Below are 20,125 nucleotides of genomic sequence, written 5' to 3' on the forward strand. Positions count from 1 at the left end.
ATACGGCAGTTCAGTTTAAAACATACAAGCAAATGAAACCAGGATCTCTCCCCACAGGTATTTTTTGTAAGAGCCTGCCGTTATTATCACTCTGCCATTGAGCAAGACTGGCAGCATTATCTCAAGTTGTGCAATACCCCTAATGTTTAGAACTATTTCAGCAGCTCTGAATTGTGAGGGTTACAGAAACAGAGCCAGAAAGTAGCTTGGAGAGAAAGATGGACAGTTTTTACAGCTTTACAGCAAACGTCACACATATACACAGCATGTCTCATTAAATAGGGTCTTCTTTCTTTTTACAGTCATGGTACCCATCCCACTTACAAATACCTGCCTTACATTAAGGCCACACGTATCTGCCTCCAGGAGCTGTTATGAAATGATTGTGGTGGGGTTTGCTGCTGCCAGATGGGAACTCTACTTGACTAATAATAACCCCCTCCCCAGGTTAGGGATGCAATTGTGTTTGCAAGTGTTTAAAAGTTTATTACCAAAGAGGCATAGCTAGCACACCTGAGCAAAATAAGAGAGAGAAACAGACTGGGACAATTTGTGGATAAAAAAATCCAAGTTAAGATGCAGCAAAAAGCATCGAAGGTACTGCCTCCTGTTAACTCTCAGGGCTAAAGAATTCACTGTTGCAGCAGCCCAAGTTGATACTCAGCGGTGTCCGTCACCCAGTACCAGAACTACTCCTGGCTTCATTTCTGAGCTGCCCACACAAAGCTTTAATTCAGAGATGGTTCAAAATGTTCAGAAGGGCCAGAGCAGACACACTGCCTGGTTTTGCATGGGCACATGCGTTGGAATGCCACAAACCTCCAGAAAAAAACTCGCCAAAACTTCTGTCTCACACAACTGCCACTGCTCACAACCAGGGTCTGGCACTACTCCAGACTGCCCAGCCACAAAACTCAACCTAGTCCAGTCCTAGTGGGGAGAAAGGAAAGGAACAGACAATAAACATCAGACCCATGGCCATGGTAGGCAGTGCTGAGCAGTTTGTTCCAGCTCAGTTTTTCATGGAAGAAATCCTGAGCAAGAAAAAACCAAGACTGAGCCAATGGCACAACCAGCAGTGCTTTCTAGGGCAGAAGCTGGTTCCTCCTGCCACCCCTGTGCTGCCTGGGGCTGCTCCCTGTCCTCACTGCCAGTGGGGTGCTCTGAGGAGCCTCTGCAGCAGAGGAGATGAGTGTGGCAGCTGAGGAGGGAAGCCCCAGCCACCAGCGGGGAGCATGGAGCATCCCAGCTCTGCCCCACCAGCCTTGTGGCACATGGACAAATCTGCTGCGCTTGCTGATGGTGCTAATGGTGCTTGACCCGGCAGGCTGGGCTCTTGGGGTGCCTTTGCTCTGCACATTAACTTAGTCCCCAGTGTTATCTGACAACTCAGACATGAAGAAGCCAAAATACGTGCCCAGTAATCTGGAAAACAGGTTCCCTGTGCAAGCAGCAAGACTCAGGCAAAGCACTGCTTATCTCCATGGTAGAGATAGGGGGAGGGAGGCACTTGTTGTAAATCACAGTGGTGGTCTTCCTGTACCAGGAACACGTACAGATCCTCGCTGCCTGCTTGCCTGGGCCCCAGACCACAAGAGCACTTTGGTATGTAAACAGATTCAGGCTCTGCTGCCCAGAGGTGCAAAACTCCCAGCTGGCCAGTCTGAACTCACTGACATCTGCCCCGTTGCATTGCTGAAGAGCCCGGCTGCCTGCCGCCCCTCGCCCGGACAGACCCTGCTGCTCTGCCTGCCCCACAGGTGGCTCGGCAGCTCCTTCCCAGCCTGTGGGAGATCAGCCTCGGCTCTGGAGTTGGTCACAGCGTGGGCAGATGAGGGGCTCATCCCAGGGGCTGCTTCCCTTTGGGGCCTTGCCTCACGAGCCCCGCAGCCAACGCTTTGCTGTGGAATTGTCCTCCTCATCCAGCCCCGGAGGAGGACACTGACAACGCCTGCTCCACCAAGAAAACACCATAGCTCTGGATCCAGCATCAGCTTCCTAAAGAGCAACTCCTCTGTTGGCAGGGCTGCAAACCCTGGCTCTCTGCCAGTGCTCCCAGGCTCATTGGGAGCTATGGGCTGGTACCAGTGGGGTGGCACTGGCTCTGTGGCCATTTTAGCTCAAGGGAGCAGCCCCAGCTCTGCAGGCTGCTGGGCTGGGCAGCAGGGCTTCACGGCTCTTCACCCTCCTCCAGCTCGCACATACTCTCGCCAGTTGCCAAAGGGCGGCGTACGTAGCTTGTACGTTACTCATGCTCTGGCACCTGGATGCACAGGGCCTGGGTGCTCGCAGCCCAGGTGTTTCTCACCGCGGCTCACCCCTTGCAGATGCGTGCGTAGCAGCTCAGAGGAGTTAAAACATCTCGCCCAGGCTTCGGTTAACCAGCACAGCCAGCGGGGTTTCACCCCCCCATCGGCACTGCTAGGGGCTGCCTTGCCCACACATCCCCATCACGCAGGCTGGTGCGCTCCCAGTGCAGCTGTAGTGCTGCTCGCCTCTCCAACCGTGACGGGAGCTATGGCACAGCCCTCGAGAGGCCAGCTCCGTCCGTGCGGGGTGCGTGCTACCCCACGCTTCTCATGTCCTACACATGTTCCCCCGTGGCCCACGCTGGCCACGAGCCAGGACAACCACCACCCCTGCAGCGGGGCCTGCTGGGCACTCCTCCAAGCAGAGCTGGGGGTCGGGACGGTGGCAGCTCTACTGTCCTGACGCCTGAGCTTGCTGCAGCCTAGCCCAGCCCTGGGCAGCCCTACGCCTTGTCTCCACGGGATGGTCCCACACCTTCAGGCTAGCAGTGCCCCGGAGGGGTTTCAGGCTCTTTGCTGCCAGGCTCAGGTGGCTTCTGGAGCTTTCAACAACCCTCCCGAGAGGGAGGGTTGCACTTCATGACAAGCAGCTTCACAGAGCAGCTTCTGGTGAATGCTGTCATATTGCTGCTGTGGGCCACACCACGAACGTGTCTCTTGGCGCGGGTGTGCTCCCAGCTGCCTCGGAGTTGCGCTCCCCTAAGCACAGTGATGTGAGATGATAATCCTGCCTTCTGACTCCAAATCCTCCTCCCAGGATGCTGCTGCCCAACACAGCCCTGCTCACATACAGCTAGATTTAGATAGACTCTTTATATTAAACAGATCAGAACTGACTTAACCCTTTACACTTCATAATACAACAGGCGAGAATACTGTAGTCTACGTGTCTCTGGACAGTGGGTGGGAACCACAGTCCTGTGATGACCCCACCACCACTGAGGTCCAACAGCAGTGACTGCTGCAGGCTCACACTGCCCAGCTACACAGCAAGCAGAATAAGCACGGTGGTGTTCCAAAAGCCCAGTGGAGGAGTCACAGAGTGGTTCCTGACGCCTCACTGGAGAACCTCATGTAAAAAATGTAGAGTCGGGAGACACTGCTGCAAGATGGCACTTGCTCATGGTTCTATGATAGAATCATAGAATCATTTAGGTTGGAAAAGACCTTTAAGATCATTGGGTCCAACTGTAAACCTAACACTGCCAAGTCCACCAAGCTGAGACAAAGCCAGCCTAGCCCGTTCCCACCAGGCTCTCTGGTTCTCTCACACGCACATACGCACAGGCACATGCACACGTGGCTGTTGAAGCATGTTCTGGTGACAGAGAAATGTAGGGTGATTCAAAAGAAAATAATGGAACCGCTCCCACCTACCCGTGTGAATGTGAATCATGTGGGCTCAAACCCCAGCCAGATGCAAATCAACAGATCATAAATGAAATATTAAAGAGCAGCCCCTGAGGCTGGCAGCCTCCTCCACCTCTCTCCCCCTCCCAGGACATCAGTCCCTCCAATGGGCTCTGGCAGGGTTTGTTCACACCCTCCCTAAATGATCTTGTGCTCATTGCCTGCCAGCATCTGCACAGGGAAGCGAAAATGTTCATTTTCAAGGGCTTTCCCAGAAAAGTCCAGCTCTTGTCCTCTACTTCCAGAGTAGGAAAGTCACTTGAGTCAGCGTAGGTCTTTTGCTGGTAGTCTTTCCCCAAAGCAGCTGCCACCTGGGACTCTGGGGCAGGCAGGCAGGGCTGCAGAGGGAGGAGGCCAGGATGATGATGCCAGTGGGGTGCCAAGGGTCCCTCTCTGCAGAGCACGAGGGGCAGCCAGGCCTCTCCTTGCCATTTGAGGCAGCAGGTCAACCTGCAGCCCTGCAATGCCATACCGGAGACCCTTCTTGCTTCAGCCCCTCTGCCGCCTCCCCTCCCGCCCCCAGCAGGATGAAGCTGCCGGCCCAGCGGATGATTTACGGAGGCAGCAGCTTCCTGCTGGCAGGGGGCTCGCACGGACCATGCCTCGCCTTATCTGGAGGGGTCAGCAGGAGCCCCACATGAGCACAGCATTTGCAGACTCTCTTTTGCTTGTCACGGCCAAGGAATCCGAGTTTCTTTCAGCCATTTGTATTTGACTTGCAGGTCAGCGAGATACATTTCCTCAGCAAGACTCACGTCCTCCAAGCAGAAGATCCAGCTTCATGTCAGAGATGTCTGCCATACTGATGAACTGGCTGGCTCGCTCCCATGTAGGATTTTTCTTTTTTTTCTAGATTCCTCAGTACCCTCCCATGAGATACACAATGCTTCCATCCACAATGGTATAATACGTAAGAAAATTTGAAGACAATAATCCCAAGAGGGCTCAGGCCGCGCTCCCAAATATGTGCTGTAACATTAGATGTCCTGATGGACAGACACCAGAGCTGCCAGACAGCTCCCAGGACAGCCAGCTCCCAGGCAGCACTGGCAGCAGAATGTCCTCCCTGGCAGTAAAAGCAAAGTGAAACAAACCACCCGGGGGCTCTCTGAATACCCTCCTTTTTTTGAATGCATCTACCATTAGCCATAAAATGGCATCCTTAGGTACAGGCTGCCAGGCATCTGGGGAAGAGCGTGTGTGTGAGAGCCTTGGTACGAAGACAGGCATTTTAGCCAAAGCTTACAGCAGCCCCAGCAGGTGAGAACAGAGTGGGGAAGAAAAGATCAGAGGGAATCAGACCTCCCCCAGATCCATCCAAACCTACTGAACTGTCAGCTACTGTGTGACCCTCCTGCAGGACAGACCTTAAACCCAGCAAAATGAGGTCTGGATCTAGGGCACTCCGAAGAAACAGGACAAGCTTCAAAAAACTTGCAAAAGTCCAAACCTCAGCCACACACGGGACTTATCAGCCCCTCCAAGAAACATCAGGGCCTAAAAGGTGCTGAAAGGCGGGTACCGTGGGCCCACAACTGTGCAGCCGTGGCAACTCACTGCATCACCTTTTCAGTCAGGAGTGAGCTGGTCCTCACGTGGCACCTTCCACCTCTGCCTCTCCCGCCCGGAGGCCTTCGGGAGCAGCGCGTGGGGAGGAGAGGCAGTGTGCAACATGCCCATCGCTGCACTGGCTGGCACCTCCTTTCTGGCTCCTCTTTTTCACGCTTTCAGCTGCTTGTGCTCTAATTTGCAAGGGTGAGAATTGCGATAAGGCTCCGGACAGAGGTTGTCCAGAGAGTTTTTCTGAAGCGCCACAGTGTTTGTAAAGCACCTGAGAATGCAGACCCCACCATAAGAGCCTCTCTGTCCCAGACAGAACAGCAGCACAGCAGCAGCGCTACCCTCTCCTAGCTCACCCCAGGCACTTCTGGCACCTTCCCAAGACACCCACTGCCTGCCACGTGTGCTGATAGCTTGTGTAAGGTGGGCCCGTTGCTCCTGGGGAACCGATAATCTGCTTTCCCATCTCCACATGTGGGCCTCGTAGCTGGAGCTGCCCCGTGATGGCGTGTTGCATTCACCTCCCACCTTGCATTCATCAGCACAGCCACGACCCAGGAGGGGACGCCTGCGCTAACCCCACTGCTTCCAGACCCTCTCAGAGGACCGACTCACTCAGCAGTTTGCCAACACCCTCAGCAGCAGCCCTCCACAACAGACCGGTGCCATGGCCCGCGCAGGGCTGCCCCGGGCACGGATCGCAGGGATGGTTCTGGCGGGAGGAGGCAGGTCTGGGTGAGGGCACCGCGCTCCCCGCCAGCAGCTGTGGCGCTGGGAGCTGGTCCCGCACCCAGCAGAAGGAAGCGATCCTGTTACGTGGTGGGGACGTCTGGCCCCGAACACCCTAAGCTGCGGTACGTGCTGTAAACCTGAGACCTGCTCTATGAATGCTCAGCACTGCTATGTTTAGCATGCGTAGCTATTCTGGGTACACAGGGTATCCTGTTTTCTCACTGCATGTTTGGGAAATGAATTATTCCTTAGCTCCACATTTGGATATGTGCATGACAGGAGCAAGACACAGGAAACTTGGTTAGTCTTTTTTTTTAAAAAAATATTTAATAGGTGACATAACTATCAACGTCACCATGGTTTTATTAGCCATGCTGGCCTCAACAAACTTGGGACGTATCCTAATAATTTCAATGAGCATACTGCAAGAGTTCACCTGCCTGGCAAGATCCTGAAATCCAAAAGCAAAAGTGTGTTTTGTTTTGACATCCACACATAGCATATCCAGAGACCATCCCTGATCCCACAGAAGTAGGGATCCCCGTCGCTCTCTTGCCCCGTCCCCTCCAGTAGTATGCCATGTCGCATGCACTGGGATCTCAGTCCACACCAAGGCAAGACTGAACACTGCTATGGTGCTCTTTTGATTTCATTTTCAAGGTAGCATACAGACTACCCAGCATCACAGACCAGTAAATTGCTGGTCTCCCCACAGTCATACGCAAAGCATCGTGAGGGAGCTAGGTAGAATACAAACGCATTACCTCAGCTCTGATACACGAGAAACTGCAGCGATAAGGCAGCCTTGGAATAGCACAACCACTGTGTATTAATAAAAGCATGACGCATTATGACTGATATACGAGTCTGGCACGTTAGGTGGGAAAGAACATGCCTGCTTCTGATCTAGCTGGCAGGTAGTTTCTTACATCCTCCAGCATACACGATCCACTGACAAGTATTTTATAAGATTTACATTAACAAGCCACAGTTGAGCATTTCTCCACAGACAATATATGTAAATGTTATCGTACGAGACTGAGTTCTTGGAGATGAAAGCATGCGGCTACTGTGCAAATGTGATACACACCACAATCTCAGATGACTCAAATACACTTAAACAGCTCTAATATTGCTCTGGATGATAACAGGAGTTACTCATTCCTGTTTCCCAGAACCGACTGTCTCAAAGTCACAGAGGACTTCCAGCTTTCATCCAGCAGCAGCATGATGTAGAAGCAACTCTTGATAATCCCCGTTGGGACATACCCACCAGGGCGTGTTAGTAGATGTCCCCATTGTTTCTTAAATGGGTAGGGATTTATTTCTATGCTTGTGGGATACTGCAAGCTACAAGAAACTTCTAAATGTTTAAACAAAAGCTCCATTATTACCAGGGGGAGTATTTTGAAACCATAAACTATGCACATTTTCATGCGTTTATGGGTGGGTAAGACCAAAGTCTATAAACTTCTTGATATGATCGAGTCAGTCTGCTTGCTGCGTGCAGGGAATTTTGTAAAGGCACCTCACTCCTGTCAACCTCACTAGGTGTACCTTCTACAGGTGTGATGCCACGCAAACATTTCTCTTTCAAACTCAAACGTTTCCCCAAGAACTGCAGTTACCACACAAAACCATGATACGATCTGCCTGCTTGAATCTCCTCTGCTACAGTGAAAGGAGGACATCAGCAAGGGAGAAGCCTGAGCTCCTCTGGTCCCTCTTTGTTAGCAAGTCAACATTCTGAGTTTTACTGCCAAAACCAAGCTCTTGGAAACCGTCCTCCTTTCTTCTGTACCACTGCATGAAGAGGTCATACAATTAAAATAGGTTGAAAACAGAAAATCATAATTTCGCAAACTATTCATTCTACACCATATTAGATAATGGCAAGACCAACAACAGATGTTTCTGAACTGTGAAGCCTAGCAATAATAATATGATCTGACTATTTACAATAATCTCATAGCACTATCTGTCAAACTGGAGGACTACAGAAGCCTTTTGCAGTAAACCTTTAAGCTTAATTTTGCAGTTCTCTGGCTCACCTTTCAGCCAAGAAAGTTTCTTTTTAAAAGCTGATTGCTTCTCAACCGATCTGTGTGACCTAAGCTTAAAGTTCAGTGTCCACTTGTGTAAATTGTCTGCAAGACTCCGAATTGACAGTGGTGCCCCTGACCAGGTCAAGCACACAGAGTTAGAGGTCATCTTCCCCGAGCAGGGCTGCGCTGCCTTGCCCACATTAGGGTAGAAAGTATTTTAAACCATGTAAATGTTCAGAAAACCACGTTTAAATGTATTTAAAAGTTGTTCATGTTCTTCAGACACCTAAACTTGCTAGCACTAAAACTTAATTACAAAATCAAAAGGCTGTGCATTTCAACTCCTCCCCCTGCTCCCCCCCAGCATCCCAAGGATTTGCTATTTGTGGATGTAGGGAAGAATCTTACCAATGCAGGCTCAAATGCAGGCCACGGAAAGGACGTCTGAGCCATACATCATTAAGTAGGATCTGGCCCATAATTAAAAATTCATCTGCTGATGAAAGGTATGAAGAATTCCTTTCTTCAGTGCTTCACATATTGGGGTTCTTATTACTTAGGCCCCATGATCAGTCTGTGGAATGGAGATTGCATAAAATGCGTTATTGCTGGCTACCACATCACATCCAAGACTCAGTAACAACTACCTGATTTTTTTGTTCCTTATTTTAAAAAGCCATGTTTAAAAAATAATACAGATTCTCCTTTACTAACTTATTCATAACATTTACTGCTGGCGCAAGCAAAGCAAAACTCCATTCTGATGATGAACTGGGGCAAAGGTATCCTTTCTTCAGTGACTTCAAACACCAGTTGGAAGTTTCACGTAACTTCTTACTAAGCATCATGAAAAGACATTTTAGCTAATGGAATGTATTGCTGAATACTTTATTCAGCCATGTGTTCAGTGTCTGCAATGTACACGTGAAAATTACATACTCTCACGTTTGCTGTCCTCTTCAAGATACTTCGAAGAACATGCTACAAAATAATCACAGAAATGGCCTGTTACAGTCCATACAATAATAAAAAGCTAGAAAAACTGATCCTATAGCAGTATTCCAAGGGAAGTACATTATATAAAAAATATTAGGTACGTTGGCATTACTTTCAGACTTCAAATAACAGTAATTATTATGTTTTTAAACACCTACTCCAGATTATCTTGGATATCTGTTACATAACAACTGTGGTACTCCCACAGCAATTTCATCAGCTCAGCTATGACTGTGCACCCACCTTTCATAACTTTGCTGGTGGTTTTAATCCAGCTTGAACAACTACTGTTCTAATAAACGTTGCTTGCAAATGAAAAAATCATTGTAGTTATCACGCAATAATATTTTCTGTATTACTATAAAAATACCAAAATAAACCAAAGTTTCTGTTTTTTCTGCAATCTTAAACAAGGGCATGAAGTTGTCTGGAATGTAAAAAAGCAGTACCTACTTCTTAAAAAAATATTACAGATAAACCATCATTAACCTTTGCTGGCTATTGGAATAATGCTTGCTCAAGTTCCATCTTTAGCTAGATTAAATCAGTACTTGGCACCAATACGATGCTTTTTGTGTTCAAACAGAAAATTGCAATTACTCCTCACACCTCCACTGCGTATCATCCAGGAGTAAGAAACGATGATATTACAGTGATTATTACCTGCATCACAGAGTGCCTGCAAGTGCCAGTCACAAAGCTACTGTATCAGGACAAAATGACTGTTCCCGTCTCAGGCAGCTTACAACGGGTGTACAAGAAGGCGATGGATGCAGATAGACTGGAGGGCGTAATGAAACACTGGGAGTTTTCGCAGTAGGTATGACTTAGAGCACACCAGTAGCTTAAAACATTAAATTTCTGCAGACATCAAAGCCAAAGGGTTTTAATGAAGGATGCAGAAGGCACCTAGGAGAGAATTTTTCAGAGATTTATGCAACAGGTCTTCAGGAATTTGAAACAATTGGAAAAAGAGCATAAAAAAGCTTTTTTTGAAATCTAAAAATGGGTGGTTTAGAGGTTGACCTGCTGGGATGATCAGACGGAGTTAACTTAGATAACCTGAATAAGAGAGATGGGGTAATAGCAGGCTCGTGATGTGCGAGTGAGGAGAGCAGCTTTACAAGTCAAAGCAAGAGACTAATAAACAACCTACTCTGCAACTTTCTGAATGGCTGTGAAATGCAAGCTGTCTGGCTGTCAAGGACAGAAAGAGAGATGACACCATAATTCAGGTCAGTACGATGAGGCTGTATGGATTGGACTGTAAATTTTAGGACCAGGTAAGAAGAACAGTGAGAGATGCTGCAGAAGAATGAAGACTGGGACAGAGCCAACATCGGACGTTTTCAGAAGGACATCCGAGTCAAGGCTGCTGACTAAGCCGAATCCCACCAACAAACAGGACAGCAGAAGCAAAAAGCAAACTATGAGGGTTATAGAGCTGGGGATGCTGTTTGTGCTGAGACTGAAGCAACAGCTCTCTATCCATGAGGTATCGAGATGCAGACTAAGTTTTTTGGCAAAAGGCTACTCTGTTCTCCCCCTTGTGCAAAGGGCACATCAGAAATGGAAACCTCTTTCTTAATGTGATTGGTAGTGCAAATCCCAACCATTCTTACCCATGCAACTGTTATGGAGAAGACAAGTGACATTTTTGGAAGAAGTTAACCGTCCATCTGTGAAACAACGGTTAGATGGAACAGAAACACACAAACTAGCAAAGCACACAAAACCCCACTTTGAAAACTCACCGATATGCTCTAGCTCATGTTTTCCATGTTGCCACCCAAAACACTTGAAATCCGCTAAGGTCCAGCAGGAGGAAAAAGAGGATGTTTAGTTTTAAAATGCAGTAAACCAGCTTGCTTTTTTTTTTTCCCCCCAGCAGACACATCTATAGGATTGTCACACAAGTAATAATGAATCTCAAGAAGGGCATCAGTGTGGCATGCCAGAGTACTTTTAAGCAGAGGGCAAAACCTAAGAGAACCACTCCACTGATTCTGTTTTCCATAAGGCTCCATTCTATTTTGATAGACACATACCCATGAATATCCTCGTGGGCATTTTAAAAGCTGTAATTTCAACTCTGAGGTTTTGCAAGCTTTGTTTTGTGTGGTGTATATCATAAACATCCTGAATATAATTACAACTGCAATTTTGTGGGCTATATTTTCCCTCTTGGTAGCCCAAAGCCAATGTTTACAAAAACTTTTCAGCACGCTTATTTGATTTGAACTTTTTATTATTATTACAAATGTATATTATTTTATTAAAAAAATTCACACTGAAGCAAAGTCAATTCCATTTCATTACAACCAAGAATATAAATAAATGCAATGAACTCATAGTTTAAGGTTTAACAGTCATGTCAGGGTGACATCAGGGACAACTTAAAAGCAGTAAACTCTCAACTCTAAATGAAAACAAGTATTTTGCTTTGGTGTTTTGCTAGCCCATTGGCAGAGGCACTGCCAAATGTTGGCCACCACAGATCTAGAGCGGCAAAGTTTGGGTGGCAGCATGAGGCGCATACACAGTACTTCTAATGAAACTACAAAAATGAAAGAAGGCTTGCATGAAATTATTAGAAAAAAAAATAACTGAATAGAGACAGGCACACTTCCACAAATAGTAAACATGGGAAAATACAACTAGAACAATTTGAAAAGTTACTACCTTACATAGATAAAAGTTCTTTAAATTGCTGTTAAAAAGGACATGTTCTGTCCAGATTTTGTGTAATACTTTTAGTGTCTACACAAGACAAATTTTTAAAAAAATTAAATAGTAGTAAGTTACTACTAAATATTTAGGAGATAACAGTGCATTAAGGACTTTTTTTCATATAGTAATGACACATCGCTCCTGTCTGGGCGACATTTTAGAAGATTACGTAGGGCCTTATGTACAATACATTTATTAATCCTAAAACAATTCTTTGCTTAATGAGTTAAAGTACCATTCCTGAAGATTATGAAGGTGAACTAAGCTTATTATGTTTATATAAAATTATATACTATTTGGAACAACACTTCTAGCTTCCACCACCCCCCCGCTATGAATGCTCTTCCCTCCCCTCCCCGATACAGTGTCACAGATACAGTGCAGGACTCGCAGCTTCCCCTATATTTTTCCTTCATTGTGCAGTTTGTGCTACATAAACTTCACCGATGCGGGCCAGGCTGCTCATCCCATGCACCTCCCACGTGTTTTGTTTCCTCTGAGCACGATAGGAAAAGCTGTACGCGGTGGCCCGCTCTCTCCCACCAGGCGGGGGGATGGAGAACTCTGCTGGCTCACCTGCCTCTCTTGGTGGGGGGGTTGAAACACTTTGGTGAGGGTGTAAAGGTTAGGGGCAAGACAGAGCTATGAGTACTAAGGAAACTGTACAGGCAAAAAAGAACATAAAAATGACATGGTCCTGGCTTCCCACGACACACTGCACGATCCAATTCCGAAAGCAGAGCGTTTGTACCTCCCGCGATGAGCCCTGGAAAGCAAGGCTTCGTCCACTACGACTGACACCCACCCCAGCAACGTGCGGCACGCGCCCAAGAAAGGTGAACTATTTCACCATCAGAAGGAACTAAGAGAGTGTGCACAGCCTACATTTGCAGCAAACACTTTTGCTTTTATTTGCTCTCCTCCCAGTTGTGAGTTTGAAGGCAACCAAGTCAGTCAGCTTGGCTTCGTGTCCCACAAAAGCTAAGAGAGAGCAGTGCGTGGTCATCCAGCAGACCTAACCAAGGCAGAACACCAGTTCAGCTTAGAGAGAGTCATGGCAGTTGCGCTAGAAGCTGGAAGCTCACTCAATTAAAGCACCCTAACATTGCTGTGAAGTTTCATACTCAAAATACGATTAACCTACACCATGATTTTGGCCTTATTGGCACAAGAGTCCGCCTTAATTACCATACGGTAATAGTCTTTCTGCACCTCCTGACATTACAGTGAAGTTTGATGATCAGCTGCAGTTCACAGCAGGGAGAAGAAAACGGTAGGTAACTATAATGGAAAAGACAAAAAGATTTTTAGTGACAGAAGGGGGGACAAGAACAGGAGGGGACAAAGATACTCTACCAAAGGGGAATTTCCAGGAATGTGACATTCAGTCACCAAAATACAAAATATGTTACTTTACGGGCATGGCCAAATATCCATTAGCTCAAAGGTACCTCATCCTAACCAGTAAGAGGTGAGACATGATGAAAGAAGTAACCCCAGACTCAAATGAAATAAAATAAAGGAACATTAAAAATCTGTTCGTTTCAAAGGAGGCTACCAGGGTATGCATATATTTAGCATGTCAGGTTGACACTTGAAAGCATCCGTTGGGAGATGATTTTTCCAGGAATAAATTTTCCTCCTTCAGAGTGCTTCTTTCAGGTTTCACCACCTGTCTCACCCATTTGATGCCAAAAGCAGGTTGTAGTTGCCTTTCCAGAGAAGATGGGTGTTGTCAAAACCCACATGAGGGGAATGTGGCCAAAGCAAGCCAACTGCTCCCAAAAAGGTATGAAAACAACTTATTTTGAGGACTAAGGGGACACTAAAGGTAGAAAGACCTATGTGCTAGCTGTGATGAAAAAAAGCATTCTCCTCAGAGCAAACAGATTTACATCGCCTGCTAGGTCTGGATCACAACTTCAGGAGGATGGTGTACAGGTACATACAATCTTTCTGTATGGACACAGGACAAAAGAGAACAGCCTGCAGGTTTAAAAAAGCTGGAACATAGCCACGTACATATAAACCTCTCTCAACTTCACCGCTTCTCTGGACACCAAGTGGAGAAGCTCACGTGATGTTACAGTGCGATAGTTTTCTAAAGTGCATTTGTCCAGGTTTCGGCAACAAGAGCCAGCCGTAGTTCTGAAGGCGGAAGGAAACGAAGCTGTCCCAAATGTACATGTTGTGTCTCTCCGAATAACGGGGGTGGGCAGAAGTGGGACATAATCCTCTGATTATGCTTCTGAACTCTTGCTTAATTACTGGGATTTTCGGCCAGCTACCATCCACGTACAGTCCTTAGGCACATCAAAACATGTTGCTCTAGGGGAAAAAGAAACATTTCAGTGCAATCAAGCCCATCTGGTGTAACTAATCTGGGTGTAGATCACAGCAAGGGTGAGGGACACAGAATATGTATTATAAACATGAAAAAGGAAAAGTCTTCAACATGCTTTTCAAACTGCACAATAATGTTTCTTAATTATTAATTCTAAACATAAAAAATGATTAAATGCATTGTTTTTCGCAAGTCGTAGTACTTCTGTCACCTTTATATTTAGAAAACTGACTCAGGGAATGTGAAAGAAAGCTAATTTATAGAACTCTCACATACATTAATCAGCTGCTTAACAGAAAAACAAGCCCATCATCCACAATCCTACTGAGACTCGAGGGCAGTAAATACATTTTCCTGACTATTTGGGTGTCCAGCCTGGAAGACATTCCATTCCTCTGTTCCAGCAGATCCTGAAACCATCTCTTTTTTTATGTGACTGTCCTGGTTTCATTTAAAATAATGCTTAATTTAAAACTAGTCAGAGCATGATCACTGTGATTTCAAGAATTCAATGTGAATGAGTTAAGAATATCAGCAATCTTCTGTTTGGCATGTCCAGTAGCATGAAGCATATTTGTTGCTGCAGAGACTTGGGTGGGTTTTTTTTTTTTTTTTTTTCTTTTTTAAATTTTTTTTTTTAAATTTTTTATTTTTAAGAGCTCGCCTGAAAACTAGACTAATAAAAACAGAATAGTAAAATACTCTGGAACAGTAAAATTTTGCTGTTCTTGACATCCATGAGCAAAACAGTAATATCCTGTGAAAATAACATAGTGCTTTAAAAAGGTGCAATAACCTGTATAGCTAAACTGGTTTGCCTAGTATAAAACTAACTATATACAAGCTTGAAAGCCTGGGAGTTCAAGATTTTAAAACTTTAAAATCCCATCAAAGAGATTGAAAAGACAGATTTATGGCAATCACTACAGCATAAGGAAGGTGCACCAGGAATCCTTCAAATTCCAAAGGTAAAGAAGTTAAGTGCTGGGTTCAGATCAGAAGGGTCATTAAGTAACCACAATGGAGCACATGCAGAGGGCAGGGAGGAAGGAAAACTTCACGAGAATCTCCTTTATGGCGATAAAGGGATGGGGGGGGCGGGGGAGGAGGGAAAAGTCTTCAGTGAGTGAAGTTTTCCTTTGTCATCATGAACTTTGATTCTGCATCACAGTTGTATTTTTGGTTCTCATCATTATGAACTTCATATTGCTGGAGTCTTCTGGCTTTTAGTCTTTCCTTTCCGAGTGCAGCCTGTTAGCCCTCTCAGTACCTGTGAGACTGATGAGATTGGGTGATACTGGGAGCTCTGCTGAGATGACGTGGAATAGCCCATTGTACTCTGGGACTGAGAAGATCCCTGAATGTTGCTTTGGTAACTCAGGCGTGAGCTGGAGTGCTGCAGGAAAAGAGAGCGGGATCAGAGGAATGAAAACCAGCCTGTCAGTACTATGCAGCTCAGGAAACTTTGAACCTCTCTGAAGCTCATTAAAATCTGACTGCTGGAGAAGCTGACAGTGTTACTGTTTAAGCTCCCATAAACCAAGTAATCAACCTGATATGCAATCACTTACCACAGCACACAAAATACACAAGGTCACTGGCAGACACCTAGAAATACAGCATTTACACACCCACTTTTTGAAGGAAATAACAAGAAAGAGCAATTCCATTTCAAATTCAACTGTTTCGTTAAACTTACGGCTATCATTATTCTAGGTGCTATTAATGCAAAACCAACGGCTGAGGCCACAAACCCTTTTTGAGATAGATAATACTATGTTACAGAGAAACAAATTATTCTGTTCCTGAGAAAAAAACCAACCAAAACCTAAGAGTTACTCGATTTATATAAATGAAAAAATGTCCAGTAAGATAAAATAATTTAATTTCAGGTAAGCCTTCAACCTGCTGCCTTACTACTGGACAATTGCGTAAAGATGGGCATGTGTGTGTGCGCAATAACCTAACACCTTTTCCCGAATGTTTTTCTTTCCCCCTCCAGTGTCTGGGATGTTAGCTCAGCAGCCAAATTCACGGATCACTTGTGACCTCCAGCCAGCTGAATTTTCCCTTTTATTACCATATCCATTCCTGTCCAGAATTAACAATGAGCTGCAATAAGGTAAAGCTGCATAATAATGCAAGCTGCAAATCATTTGCATGAAAAGTACTGCTCAACGGACAGGAGACTCTCTAGCAAGGTAAACCCCACCCCAGCCCACAAGAAAGGAAGTCTACAAAAAAAACCACCCCAAAACTATTTGCAGTCAGCAAACAGTTTGTTTCCAGTCAAGTTAAATGCAGGGTCCGGCAGCCATTCAATAGAGTTCTGTTTCACTGTCTAGTTGATGGTTCTACTTGGCTGCGTCGAAGGGTCATCGGCAAGACTGTGGCCAACAGCAATCATCTAGGAAAAGTGTTAGAACCTACATTCTGATTAAATATCAGGATTATGAGTACAGAAAGACTCTGAAGAAGTTGAGTTCTGAATGGAAATCACGTGGAGACAGTGGGTCCGTAAGAATACCACATCCTCCGCAGATGAAGAATCTGCTCAGCGGAGGCAATACCCCAGTCAGGGAGGGGTTTCATCTAGCCACTGGATCCCACCAGGAGAGCTATGAAAACCTCCTGACAGCTTTTCACTGGGATGGTGAAGAGCAGGAACCTAAAGTTCAGGCAGCATAAAACACTTCTGCCCTTTGTTTCTGTACATAGCTTTACAATTTAAATAAATTGTGTAACACTAAACCCTAAAACTATCCCATTACTTTTTCTGTGTTCTGTCTAAAGTAGGAATATGGAAGTTGCTTTCAAGGTGAAGCACAGCGAGGCTGAAGAGAGAGAGAGAGAGAGAGATAACGATCCAGTCTTGCAGACCTCTGTGTATCAGTATAATAACAATATACTACTAGTTGCACGTAGTACTTCACCTGTTTGTGAGGGTCAGTTTGGAAGATACAGCTCAGCACGCTGGCTTTGGAAGAGATGTCTCCCAGCGTATGTATGCTGTTACGGTATGTAACCAGATTATGCTTGGCCTGCATGGTTAGATTGTACAGAGCATCTGAAACCTGGAATTTGTCCTCAAAATTCTGCAAGTTTTTGCAACTTCTAACGAAAAGAACAGAATTGTGATAAATACCGTGACTTTACAGGGAACTTGTTCTGGATGAAAAACATCAGCTCACCATGCTAAGCCAAACACCCAAGGTCCTTAAGGAATGCTCAGTAAAATTCAACAAGGATTCAAGCTGACATTTGTGGAAGCAATGTATGTTGAGGTTGGTGAACTGTAAAAAAATTTCAACTGAGACTTAGATCACAAGCTAAATGAAACTCAAAGCAAGGGAATCTTCCTTCTACTTCTGAATAAGATTAATAATGATTAAAATTAATGCCAGAACGACAGAAGATGCATTAACTTGCCCATGCTTATTTTTGTTCCACAGAAGAGAATTTGTTTTTAAATGAAGTCAGACTTGGACAAATTGCAGACATTCCTTTCTGGAACAGAAGACAGTCAGCTAGAATTTAAGGGCAGATAGCCAAAGGCAAGTGTAAAAAACGGATAATCAGACCATACAACTTCGTGAGTGACACAAGGGAAACAGATCATCGCTTTGATGCCTGTGCTGTTAAAATTAGAAGGAAAGAGCCAAGGGGGCAGAAAAAAAATAATATCTATAACAATGTGAAAAACACTTATAGTTAAACTGCTAGCGACTTGTAAGGAGGAATTTGCCAACAATTTGGAGAGCTGTATTGGATTCTATATTGGATATCATCAAATGCAGCACACCAGTCCTCAAAATACAGACCAAAACAGGGCAGCCATAAATACTGTGTAGTCAAGACAGCTACAGTGATCTGTCCAGGCCTCAAGCCTGTCTGGAACTTTTCAAAAAAGAAACCTAGTGTCTTTACCCTTAAATTGCCCTCAATGCCTTCATGATCATTTGTAATTAAGAGTAAAACAGAAACGGGAGAAAAATGTCTGGCACTGAGAAATCAATTGTCTATGGGAAGGTCTGGAGGGATAAGTCAAGGCAACTCCAGAGCTGGGTTTTTAAAAGTTAGTTAATTTAAGTTTAAAGCAGCCTGAAACTGACCATTGCTAAGGTGGGAGCCTCTCAAATGCTAGCAGCACACAGAATCTCTAACATCTTTTAAAATCTACCTTTAATAGATACCTTTTTTTATCTGCTTTCAACTTATTACTGTCCCAGCAAGTATAAGCTCACAAGTACTGAGATCCTGGTAATTCAATGCTTTCTATATTTAGTGTAAGCCACATTTTTCAGTGGAAAATGTAATTCTAGTAAGCAAAACAAGTATGCAAATCCAAAATAATTCAGTGATACTGCTTTTACTTATGATGCTACTGTACTGGAAAACATGAAATCTATTCAACTCCTGTACACAAACACATGCGTCTCTCTGTGCCCCTACTTCAGCATGAATCATACCGATGGAACTGAAGTATCATTCCCGTGCTAACGTGCATTTGTTCTTGAACATTAGAAGTAGACTTAGCAAGATACTAGAATAAACTACAGAATCACCCCGTGCATGGATGACATGGGGTAAAATGAAGCGGAACCAAATGAGAGAGCCTAGTTCTAACTTCTGCTTCTCACATTGGGATTTAATACTGCCAGAGCCAGTACCCTGAAACTGATCTAATGGAGCATCTACATGCATGAAATAGTTCCACTGGCTTCAGTAAGATTACTCTCAAACACACAGTTAATCATATATTTATGTGCTTTCCTGGAGTGTACTAGTCCTCAACACTTCACAGGGTGCAGCAGATACAACAGGTAACCGGTACTCTACTGAAAACTACTAACCACCAGAATAAACTTTTTTAGTTTAAACCTTTGACCTCACATTTTTATCTAATATATTCATAGCATGCTGCTCAGGTTACATGAGAAATTCATTAAAACATGATCTGCTCTTGCAGCGGGGAAGGGGGGAAATGATATTTGGCCCTAGTGTATCAGAAGCAGCAAAAACTCAAGAGATACCTGATAATCTGAGGCATGACAGGCCCGCCTGAGTTAGTTGCCGGAAGGCCCTATGCGTGGTTTCTTGTTTGGAGGCACCTGGTTGAGGCTGGAGTCCTGGGCTGTGCTGGAGCCCTGCGCCCGCGCCCCCTCCTCCCGCGCCAGCACCCCCGGCTGTCCCGTTGGTCTGGGCGCTGTTCTGCTTGCTGCGTCTTGTGGCTGCGGCGGCGCTGCCATGCGGCTGCTGCTGAGGTGCTGTTTGCTGCTGATGTTGGTTCTGCTGCTGTTGATTCTAGGGGAAGAAGCAACACAACACGGTCACTTGCTCTGACTAGTTTGTGAGCTTTGTGGAGTTGTCAGCCCCGGCACCGTGGTGCCTGTGGAGAAGGGGCAGGCCCACCAGCTTGTGGGAAAAACACAGCAAGCTGTGTGTCAGAGAAAATGGTCCTCAGTACACGCTTGCATGCTTTGTGGGGTATCTCATTTGTGGTCGTTTTGCTTTTTTAACAAATGCAAGCTAGACTAAAGCTGGAAGGACAGTCTAGTGCCTCCTACAGCTAGCAAGCGCTCCAAGAAGGGCTATGGAAGGAACCGTTTATAAAACAGTAATCACCAAATGAACTGAATCAAACCCCCGAATGTCACTAGTGCTCAGCAGCAGACGTTAACCACCGTAATTATTTTAAGTGCTTCACAACCTTGTTCACTCAGAATCAAAACCACTTTTCAAACTTTCACAATGATATTACAGGTAACCTGAAGGAGGCTGGCAGCATTACTACCAGAAAAGTAAGCAATTAAGACCCAGAGAATGATGTAATTTTCTCCAGGTGTTGAGGAGAAATTCTGTGGCAGAACAGGAACAGGTTTCCATTACTGTTTGCTCTCCTGTGCTTTTAAGTACCCTTGTAAAGACCAGTATACTGGGAATATGGCCAGCATGGTGTGCTATGTATAGGGTCAGAAAATCTTATTGAAATAGCAGAA

The 20,125-nt window shown here is 45.3% G+C and overlaps 1 protein-coding gene across 3 annotated transcripts in view; it reads right to left on the bottom strand.

Moving 5' to 3' along the window:
• Window positions 1–11,282: 11,282 nt before the first annotated feature.
• The window catches only part of CDK19 (cyclin dependent kinase 19), a 132,998-nt gene continuing 124,155 nt past the window's right edge, over window positions 11,283–20,125 (bottom strand). For 2 of the 3 annotated variants that reach the window (XM_037391224.1, XM_037391222.1), the window contains 2 exons: window positions 19,160–19,430; window positions 11,283–15,522 (listed from right to left, as the gene is read on the bottom strand). In XM_037391224.1, coding sequence (XP_037247121.1) covers window positions 15,353–15,522; window positions 19,160–19,430 — 441 coding nt within the window. In that variant the 3' untranslated portion in view covers window positions 11,283–15,352. The remainder of the gene's footprint in view (window positions 15,523–19,159; window positions 19,431–20,125) is intronic. The other variant, XM_037391223.1, reaches the window with a different exon arrangement.

Source organism: Falco rusticolus, chromosome 6, assembly GCF_015220075.1.
Source record: "Falco rusticolus isolate bFalRus1 chromosome 6, bFalRus1.pri, whole genome shotgun sequence".
Taxonomy (NCBI): Eukaryota; Metazoa; Chordata; class Aves; order Falconiformes; family Falconidae; genus Falco; species Falco rusticolus.